The 11,408-nt window shown below is 37.9% G+C and overlaps 1 protein-coding gene across 1 annotated transcript; it reads right to left on the bottom strand.

Annotated features, from left to right (window-relative positions):
• Positions 1-460: 460 nt before the first annotated feature.
• LOC123906767 (phospho-2-dehydro-3-deoxyheptonate aldolase 2, chloroplastic) lies at positions 461-5,232 on the bottom strand. The gene is made up of 5 exons (XM_045956754.1): positions 4,825-5,232; positions 3,794-4,071; positions 2,655-2,931; positions 2,098-2,343; positions 461-954 (listed from the first exon to the last, which is right to left on the bottom strand). The coding sequence occupies exons 1-5, from the start codon at positions 4,966-4,968 to the stop codon at positions 685-687; spliced, it is 1,215 nt and encodes a 404-aa protein (XP_045812710.1). The 5' UTR covers positions 4,969-5,232; the 3' UTR covers positions 461-684.
• Between the last annotated feature and the right edge of the window lie 6,176 nt (positions 5,233-11,408).

Raw genomic sequence — 11,408 nt, forward strand, 5'->3', positions numbered from 1 at the left:
GGAACTATTATTTGTGACGGATACATAAAAAATTAGATAATTTATCATTGATAATTATAATCAAATTTATTCATTTAATAAGTTTTACAAAAAATAGCACAATAGTTTCACTTATATTTTAACAATATTATATAACAAATTTTTAAATATTTTATTCTAAATAAATTTTCTACCATAATATAATGACAAACTTAAATATCGAATAAAAGTCAATGACTTGTGCATTCGCACGGGTCTTTAAACTAGTGATATAATTATAATTACATCCATCATAAGTTCATCTCAAGATTCCAAATGAACTGAACTTGGTTTATGTACCAAAAAAAAAAAGAACTTGGTTTCTAACTAAAATTTGAGACGGCTTAAATCACTTTTATAACAATATATCAAAATTAAAATATTTGAAATGACCATCTTTCATGTAATAAATTTCACTTTGATGCATGCATTTTGACATCGATTATATCTAAGAATTTTTATTCATTACTGAATACTCAAACACAGACACAAAATCTATCAACTTAAGTACAAAACTTGCAAGAACAAACTCACACCTACAGAGCTACACTGAAATAGCACAATTTAAGTTGTGCTACCAGATTTGGTCTGTGTCCATTGCATACTTAAATATATATCTTACACTAATATTTGTGATCCAAAGGGCAACGTAAGAATCTCTTTTCTCTAAATTGTGAATGAGGAAGACAGAGATGGAGTTGATTTAAGCCTTCTCTTACGCAATCTCTCTGCAATAGCAAATGCAAGCTCGAGAGATTGAGAAGCATTAAGCCTAGGATCACAGTGAGTGTGGTAGCGTGAACTCAAGTCATCGAAAGTAATAGTCCGTGAGCCTCCAACACATTCTGTCACATTCTGCCCGGTCATTTCCAAATGAACACCTCCAGGGTAGCTTCCTTCTTGCTCGTGGACATCAAAGAATGCCCTCAGTTCAGCCTATCACCATAAAAAACATCCAGAGAACACATTAATTTAAATATTATGAGAGAGAGAGAGAGAGAGAGAGAGAGAGAGAGAGAGAGAGAGATCTTGTGGATGATAATAAGGAAGCACATACATCATAAAAAAGGACAAACAACAGCCAAAGTAATTCTAATAAGCTCAGTTCCAGTAAATTTTGGAACTGACACTTTATTCTCATACAAATAACAATTATTTCACCTATTATGTGTGACATACGTATACTCCAGGACAAAACTGAATCTGTAGGATAGACAGAAGGACAGCGGTGATCAACAAAGTCAATCATTCACTTTATCCTTCATTAGGCCAACAAAATCACATATTTAGTAAAATTTCTGACAGGTAGCCCCTTTACGGTTTGTTAGTGGGTGAGTTATTGTTAGTGGGTGAGTTAAAGGAGTTGCAAAGAGCAAAGATGAAGTGTGTAGCGGAGACAGTTGAAATTTAACAAACGAAAAGGAGATCAAAATGAGGGTAAAAAGTATGTGCAAAAAAATAACGAAAAGAAGATGGTCGACCTTTGACAAAGGAGAAACAAGGATGGATGGAAATAGGTTGGGCAGTTTTAGGGAAATGAAACAGGTTGGGGAGGTAAACTCATTACTGTCTGGAATTACTGGGAGGAGTCTGAAATTCACACTGTAATAAGGGGATTCTTCCCTAGTTCTTTCTGAAAGATATTGGTTCCTACCACTTTACATGTAATGGACACTTTATGTTATGTTTGGCGGAATTTCAGGGTTAGGAAAATCTTTTTCGAAATTCATGTTTGAAAGCAGCGGCCAGCCACCAAATAAAAGAGATATTCCAATAAAAAATGTTTTGCAGAATATGTATTATGTGAGAGTATGAGAAAACACAGAGATCACCAAAACACTCACTTATGCAAAAAAGTTATTGTTTCTTTATATCGTGAAAGATTTAAGAGCTAAATTGCATGCTCTATAAAAAATAGCAGCAACATGAACTAAAATGCTTGTCTGGAATATAAAAGCTATGATCAGTATAGGCCATATTTTTATGCAATTTGTGTGTTGCATAAATATTGAACATAAAACACACAAACACATTTACACATAGGAAAAAGAAGAATAAACAAGCTCAAGTGAGAATTACCCTTATTGAATCAAAAGAGCGGGTTTTAAGTCCAGATGGAGCTTTAATGGTGTTCCCATGCATGGGATCACTAACCCAAGTGACAATTTGACCAGCGCTGCGAACTGCCCTGATAAGATGCGGAAGCTTCACTCGCATATTCTCAGCTCCCATTCTTACAATTACTGTAATTCTTCCAGACTTGTTTTTAGGGTTCAGAATATCTATCAGCTTAACAAGTTCATTTGGATCCATCTTATCACTAACCTGAAAGTGAAAACCAAGTAGACATTTAGTAACAACACATTTTTTTTTGTCAGAAATGCATTATGTATCGCCAACAAGGCAGTGGTCCTTCCAATAGGATTGTAGTTTAGGTGTTTGAATATAGTATTTCATAGATAATTGTAGCTACTTACCTGAATAATCATATGCAGAAGTAATTTTGACAATCACATCAAAAGTAATTTTATACAAAATGAAAAATAAATTAGATGAAAAGTAATTTGATGATCAGAGCAAAATAACAAGATAGCCAAACATATCAAGGGCATGGGCAAGGAACACTGTATATGAACCTTGATGCCAAGTGGATTAGCAATTCCTCTCAAGAATTCAACATGAGCACCATCAAGTTGACGAGTACGTTCCCCAACCCATAACATGTGAGCTGAGCAATCATAATGAAACCCAGAAGTAGAATCCTCCCTAGTAAGTGCTTGTTCATAAGGGAGAAGCAAACACTCATGGGAGGTCCAAAAGTCAGTTGTAGTCATGATTGGATGGTCAGCTGTAAGTCCAGCGCAACTCATGAAGCCAAGAGCTTCATCCACTCGATGCGCCAATTCACGGTACCTGTTGGCCCAAACCAAAAAGAAAAACAAATGTGATAAAAGTTGAGAATTACTATGCCAATTTCAAGAATAAACATATATTTTGCAGAAAGCACAAAAGAAATTGGTAAAACATATCAATTAGTATTTGGATTTACTTGTAAAGGATCACTACAGATAAATTGGCGCATCTGAATTTTAATACTGTTTTGAAGGGGAAAAAAAGTAAGAATGCAATATTATAAATAAAATCCCTATCAACTAGTATTTAAAATTACTTGTAAAGGATCACTACAGATAAATTGGTGCGTTTGAATTTTAACACTGTTTTGAAGGGGAAAAAAAAGTAAGAATGCAATATTATAAATAAAATCCCTATCAACTAGTATTTAAAATTACTTGTAAAGGATCATTACAGATAAATTGGTGCATTAGAATTTTAACACTGTTTTGAAGGGAAAATAAAGTAAGAAAGCAATACTATAAATAAAATCCCATCCCATATTTTTCTCTATCATGTTACTTCCAAACAGCATGAGTGATTATACATGTGCTGGGGAGAATATCTCTTGATCCATACTAGGCTAAGTCTTCAACTTTAGTTCGATCATTATCCTTTCTACACATTTTCTAATTTTTCTCCCTGTTTATTTTTTCCTAAGGTCGCTAACAATTTGAAAATAAAGAGCAATAATCTAAAATTATTCTCAATTTCCATTCCCTCTTTTTGTACACCCTTTGCCTTCCACTATCTTTTGAGCAATGTGGAAATAGTCAGTTCAGTTTTCAAAATGATCCATCCAAACCATTTTTATGTAGTATAAGAATAAGAATGAACAAACACTAATCAGTCAAAATTTCAAAATCAAGTTAACAAATGGTACCTGTCTCCTTGTTCGCTTTGTTCCATGAAATCAAGATTCCACTGGTTGACCCTTTGCATGGCAGCATAACCTCCCGTGGCAAACGCCCGCAAGAGGTTGAGAGTAGCTACAGACTGGCAGTAGGCTCTTACCATTCTCTGTGGATCTGGAGTTCTAGATACTGCATCAAATGCATCCCCATTCACATTGTCACCCCTGTAACTCGGCAGCTTGACACCATCTTTCTCCTCAAATGAATCTGATCTCGGCTTTGCAAACTGACCCGCCATTCTCCCCACCTATTCATTCAGCATATATCCAATCCAACACAACATTAGAAGTGTGTCATTCTCATTGACCATACATAAAAATTCTAAACAATTGTGTTATTTTTTTTTTTTTGACACGACAATTGTGTTATTTGGATAACTAAAATTTGACAACTTTTCCGAAAACAATCTAAGTGGTTAAACTCATTAACTATCAAAGTAACTTCCTTAACCACAAATTTCGACCTGATTAACTATCATTTTCATGTGTTCAAATCTATATACTATAGTTGAACACCCAAGAATTATGGTTAAATACGTTCAAATTTATGGTTAGTGGTTTAGTTACGTTGATGATTAATGAGTTTCAACACCTGATATGAACTTAATTAACAATCTATTTGAACTGTGGCTAAATTTGTCTAAATTTAGTTGTACAAAAATCATTTCTTAATTCTAAACCAACAAAGGGCAAGACTTTAAAATGCCCAATCAGGGTTCCAAATCCAAATAATTATACCTAATAGCATAGAATCTAATCTCAAATTCCAATTCAAAAAATAACAATTCTCAATACAACAAACAACAAAACAGTCTCTTTTAACATTTCATCATCAATTAGGGTTCCAAATCCAAATGATTAAACCTAATAGCATAGCATATGATTTCAAATTCTAATTCAAAAAATAACAATTCTCAATACAATAAATAACAAAAAAGTCTCTTTTAACATTTAATCATCAAATAGATAAAGAGAGATACTAGAAAGGATAAAGATGAAACCTTGATAACAGGCATTTGAGCACCAAACATAAGAACAACACCCATTTGAAGAATAACACGAAAAGTATCCCTAATATTATTAGCACTAAACTCCTTAAAGCTCTCAGCACAATCACCACCCATAAGTAAAAAAGCGTTGCCCATTGAAGCTTGGGCGAGTTTATCCTCAAGATTTCTAGCCTCACCAGCGAAAACAATAGGTGGAAAAGATGTAAGAGTTTGAAGAACTTCATCAAGCTGATTCTGATCTGGATATGCAGGAAGTTGCAGTGCCTTTTTTGTTCTCCAACTATCTATCTTCCATGGTGTGGTTGATGATACTAATGGAGAACTTGTTGCTGTTGACTTTGAAGCATCGGAGGAGGAATTTGCGACGATGATGAAGGATTTGAAATTAGCCTTAGATCATAGATACATGATTATAGCATATTTACTTTAATTAATTAGATCAAAGAAAGGAATTGTGTACCTTGAATGACGGCGAATGAATCCACCATTGATTGACAGTGAGGAAAGGTTGAGAAGGTGCTTCTACCTCTCACTGATGAGAGATTTTGCGTGTTATGCTTTTCAGTGTGTCTAGCTTAATGGGATGGCTAGAATATATACTCATCAGTGGAGGCAGGGACCTCTCAATAGGCTGACTAGAAAGAACGGCCCAACCCATCACGGCCCGTTCACATTAAGCCTTATATTAAACATGACAAGTAATTGTATTTGATATTATACACTTTTAATTATATTTTAAATAAATAATTAAAGTAGATCCAAAATATTCAACAATCTCCCACTTGGATTACTTTAATTAGTCTTTAAAATATAACATAAGAATAGTGATAGAAGTATATCAAATATTAATAATAAAACTTGTCTTTAAAATAGTATAAGAAACATAAGATTTAAACAATGCAGAAATTGAATCCGATAGGGCAAACAAAATCATACATGCTAAACCTTAAATTTCACATAGAATGATAAATATGGATTAACATTATAACATTAAGAATTTGTAATCCAATAATGGTCCATGCATCTAAAATGCTACAACAAACTCCCACTAACCCAAAATATAGAAGACTTAATCAAATATATATAAGTCTGTCGTTAGTGGTTCTGCCAATGAGTTTTTGATTTTATAAAAGTCATAGAATATCCACATAGGTCAAGTAATTACTAACTTATAGGGATAGCCTATTAAGAGAATAATTACTTTTAGTCGAAATCATTAAATGTTCTACAACGTTTGACATTCAATTAATCCAAATTTTAGCAAAAAATTGTAAAATCCATAAAGAAATAGGAGACCGGAGAATCTCCAATTGGATTAACACAACCACTTAGTTTAAATAAAATAAGATATGGATTAACGTGGCCACAAGAATGTCAATAATGAACAAATTATGATTATGCAATTCATAAGTACTTTAAGAACACAATATCATACTCGATAGGAGTATTGATATTATACGTAGTACTTACTATTTATGACCTTATAGAATGTGTAGTGTTGGTAAAAGAGAAGCACAATATATTTGCATGCTAAGAGATAATTGTGCATTTTCCAACAAATTGAGTTAAGCATCTAATTATGATGCTTACCGAGATTAAAGAGTTGATATATATCTCAGTATAGTAGAATGAGACTAAAATTTAAAGTCTCTTAAGCTATGCCATATTTTATCTAGCGCGCAAAAGTATATGGCAAGAGTGAGATTATAACTTTAAGTTTTGTGTTTATATCATTGTGTACATATTTTCATTGATCTCACATATATGAACAAGAGTGAAATTTCTTATTTGAGCTCATAGTATATAATATTATGTACACACTCCCACTGATCCCACATATATAAACAAGAATGAGTGGAATTTTCTTTAGTGTTTTCATTAGTGATCACTAATATGCAAATATTATAATATGTAATATTTAACAGTGGGATACTTATTTGCTAGTGCAAAATTTTATATATATATGTGGTTATATATAATTTTATTTTATTTCAATACTAGAGTGTCACAAATTCAACCACATTTTGCACATGAATATAGCAGAATTACTAACACAAGTGGTAACTCAATAATAATATATAAAATCCAATATATACAAAACTTTTCAATGGCAGATTTTTATAAGTGTTGGATTTAACGGTTAACCACATATTCTGCATTTAGAATTAAGGAGATTGTTAATTTTCACTTAACAATTTATAATATAAATCTCCTTATAACAAATAAAATTCTCAAAAGAATTTTATATATATAAAGTAGCTATCATATAAAGAGTATGATGATCATATATAAAAGGTTTATCGTCATATGAGTGAGATTAAGTCTCTAGTGTTATAAAATAGGGTATGAGACTATATATATTAAAAGTTTAATAACTCACTCATAAAACTCAAATGTTACAATTACAGACACACACATTTGAGAAATAGTTCACTACTGTAGAGACTTATATTGAGGATATTAATTATAGTCTTTTCTCATAAATTATTATAAACTTCCATATCATTCTATATTTTTGTAAACTCATTTTGTAAAAGCAATATGTCAAAATCTCAAATGCTTAACAACTCTATCAACAAAAATTCTATTTATTTTATGTCATTATTTTAAATGGTTTTAAAGTGTACATTTGAGATATTCAATTTTTTCTATTTTCACTATATTTGACATATTTCAAACTATTGTTATTTTTCAACACTTATGGAAGTTAATGACTATTTTCTCATATATCCTCAATAATAATAAAATGTTAGTCTCGTGTATTTCCGCTGCGTGTAACCAAACTGGCCAAGTAATAAAGATCAAATTCCATGCCTATGCCAAGTTGGACCAAGGCCCCGTCTCGTTTTGCTATAAGCAAGGGCGTGGCAAGGCACGCGGGGGGCCAAAAAATCAAAGTGCTCCGAAAATGCACACGGGGGTGTCAAGCAACCTCCATGTACCGTGGCATGACCGTGGCCAAGTAATAAAGATCAAATTCCATGCCTAGGCCAAGTTGGACCAAGGCCCCGTCTCGTTTTGCTATAAGCAAGGGCGTGGCAAGGCACGCGGGGGGCCAAAAAATCAAAGTGCTCCAAAATGCACACGGGGGTGTCAAGCAACCTCCATGTACCGTGGCATGACCGTGGCCAAGTAATAAAGATCAAATTCCATGCCTATGCCAAGTTGGACCAAGGCCCCGTCTCGTTTTGCTATAAGCAAGGGCGTGGCAAGGCACGCGGGGGGCCAAAAAATCAAAGTGCTCCGAAAATGCACACGGGGGTGTCAAGCAACCTCCATGTACCGTGGCATGACCGTGGCCAAGTAATAAAGATCAAATTCCATGCCTATGCCAAGTTGGACCAAGGCCCCGTCTCGTTTTGCTATAAGCAAGGGCGTGGCAAGGCACGCGGGGGGCCAAAAAATCAAAGTGCTCCGAAATGCACACGGGGGTGTCAAGCAACCTCCATGTACCGTGGCATGACCGTGGCCAAGTAATAAAGATCAAATTCCATGCCTATGCCAAGTTGGACCAAGGCCCCGTCTCGTTTTGCTATAAGCAAGGGCGTGGCAAGGCACGCGGGGGGCCAAAAAATCAAACTGCTCCGAAATGCACACGGGGGTGTCAAGCAACCTCCATGTACCGTGGCATGACCGTGGCCAAGTAATAAAGATCAAATTCCATGCCTAGGCCAAGTTGGACCAAGGCCCCGTCTCGTTTTGCTATAAGCAAGGGCGTGGCAAGGCACGCGGGGGGCCAAAAAATCAAAGTGCTCCGAAATGCACACGGGGGTGTCAAGCAACCTCCATGTACCGTGGTATGACCGTGGCCAAGTAATAAAGATCAAATTCCATGCCTGTGCCAAGTTGGACCAAGGCCCCGTCTCGTTTTGCTATAAGCAAGGGCGTGGCAAGGCACGCGGGGGGCCAAAAAATCAAAGTGCTCCGAAATGCACACGGGGGTGTCAAGCAACTTCCATGTACCGTGGCATGACCGTGGCCAAGTAATGAAGATCAAATTCCATGCCTATGCCAAGTTGGACCAAGGCCCCGTCTCGTTTTGCTATAAGCAAGGGCGTGGCAAGGCACGCGGGGGGCCAAAAAATCAAAGTGCTCCGAAATGCACACGGGGGTGTCAAGCAACCTCCATGTACCGTGCCATGACCGTGGCCAAGTAATAAAGATCAAATTCCATGCCTATGCCAAGTTGGACCAAGGCCCCGTCTCGTTTTGCTATAAGCAAGGGCGTGGCAAGGCACGCGGGGGGCCAAAAAATCAAAGTGCTCCGAAATGCACACGGGGGTGTCAAGCAACCTCCATGTACCGTGGTATGACCGTGGCCAAGTAATAAAGATCAAATTCCATGCCTATGCCAAGTTGGACCAAGGCCCCGTCTCGTTTTGCTATAAGCAAGGGCGTGGCAAGGCACGCGGGGGGCCAAAAAATCAAAGTGCTCCGAAATGCACACGGGGGTGTCAAGCAACCTCCATGTACCGTGGCATGACCGTGGCCAAGTAATAAAGATCAAATTCCATGCCTAGGCCAAGTTGGACCAAGGCCCCGTCTCGTTTTGCTATAAGCAAGGGCGTGGCAAGGCACGCGGGGGGCCAAAAAATCAAAGTGCTCCAAAATGCACACGGGGGTGTCAAGCAACCTCCATGTACCGTGGCATGACCGTGGCCAAGTAATAAAGATCAAATTCCATGCCTATGCCAAGTTGGACCAAGGCCCCGTCTCGTTTTGCTATAAGCAAGGGCGTGGCAAGGCACGCGGGGGGCCAAAAAATCAAAGTGCTCCGAAAATGCACACGGGGGTGTCAAGCAACCTCCATGTACCGTGGCATGACCGTGGCCAAGTAATAAAGATCAAATTCCATGCCTATGCCAAGTTGGACCAAGGCCCCGTCTCGTTTTGCTATAAGCAAGGGCGTGGCAAGGCACGCGGGGGGCCAAAAAATCAAAGTGCTCCGAAATGCACACGGGGGTGTCAAGCAACCTCCATGTACCGTGGCATGACCGTGGCCAAGTAATAAAGATCAAATTCCATGCCTATGCCAAGTTGGACCAAGGCCCCGTCTCGTTTTGCTATAAGCAAGGGCGTGGCAAGGCACGCGGGGGGCCAAAAAATCAAAGTGCTCCGAAATGCACACGGGGGTGTCAAGCAACCTCCATGTACCGTGGCATGACCGTGGCCAAGTAATAAAGATCAAATTCCATGCCTAGGCCAAGTTGGACCAAGGCCCCGTCTCGTTTTGCTATAAGCAAGGGCGTGGCAAGGCACGCGGGGGGCCAAAAAATCAAAGTGCTCCGAAAATATTTTTCCACTTTCCAGTCCACTTATACATATTATGTGCAGTGTGCACACAAGACACCTTCCCAAAATTCGACTTATATGAGGCGTTTTACGTCAAATCCGCCTATTTTCGGCGTTTCGGCCGAAAAATCAAAATAAATCGAAACTTCATCGGAATGCTTAGCCACTTTCCAGTCCACTTATACATATTGTGTGCAGTGTGCACACAAGACACCTTCCCAAAATTCGACTTATATGAGGCGTTTTACGTCAAATCCGCCTATTTTCGGCGTTTCGGCCGAAAAATCAAAATAAATCGAAAATTCCTCGGAATGCTTAGCCACTTTCCAGTCCACTTATACATATTGTGTGGAGTGTGCACACAAGACACCGTCTCAAAATTCGACTTCTAGGCGGCGTTTTACGTCAAATCCGCCTTTTTTCGAGTTTTCGGCCAAAAAATCAAACTCAATCGAAACTTCGTCGGATCGCTTAGCCACTTTCCAGTCCACTTATACTTATTGTGTGGGGTGTGCACAAAAAAAAACGAAGTCAAAATTCGACTTCTAGGTTGTTTTTTACGTGGTATCCGCCCTTTGCGAAGTTTCGGCCGAAAAATTCGTAATTAATTCATCCGACATCGGAATATTACGATTCTTTCGTGGTTTTGCTTGTTTTAATGTCCCTAACAACCATAAAAAAATTCAAAAAAAAATTCGTCTTCTAGGTCCACTTTTAAGCACTTTTAAAAACTTATGGATACAGGGAAAAAAGTGCACTTTTTCTACAAAACTGAAAATGGCCTTCCAGTCATATATAGGGGGAGGGTGGGTGTGGGGGTAGGCTCGGCAGGCACGGGGCGCGCCTATGGGCACAGCAGGCAAGCAAAAACTACGTCTTAACGTGTTTTCCCCTGCAATTTCGTTGCTCTTTTCATCATTTCAATCAAATTCATGGACATTCTTGATGGAATTCGATCAAAAAATTGAAATTTGGATGAATTTGTGAGGAAATTGGTGATGATCATGTTGTTCTTGGCTTGGGCAGGCCTTGGCTGGCATTGGGCATGGTAAGCACGTATTTGTGCATAACTCCCACCCTCGTGGGTGGGATTGCCTGGCTTTTGCTTGGCAATAAGGTTGTTGCTGTCCCGACTCGGTGACCCTCTCGTGGGAATGCATGGGCTTGCCGTGCTTTTGCTTGTGGCAAGAAAATTGTGCCAATGTTGCTACTCGGTAAACTGTTCTTGGTGATGATCATGCTGTTCTTGGCTTGGGCAGGCCTTGGCTTGCATTGGGCATGGA

The sequence above is a fragment of the Trifolium pratense genome, linkage group LG1 (assembly GCF_020283565.1).
Source record: "Trifolium pratense cultivar HEN17-A07 linkage group LG1, ARS_RC_1.1, whole genome shotgun sequence".
Lineage (NCBI taxonomy): Eukaryota > Viridiplantae > Streptophyta > Magnoliopsida > Fabales > Fabaceae > Trifolium > Trifolium pratense.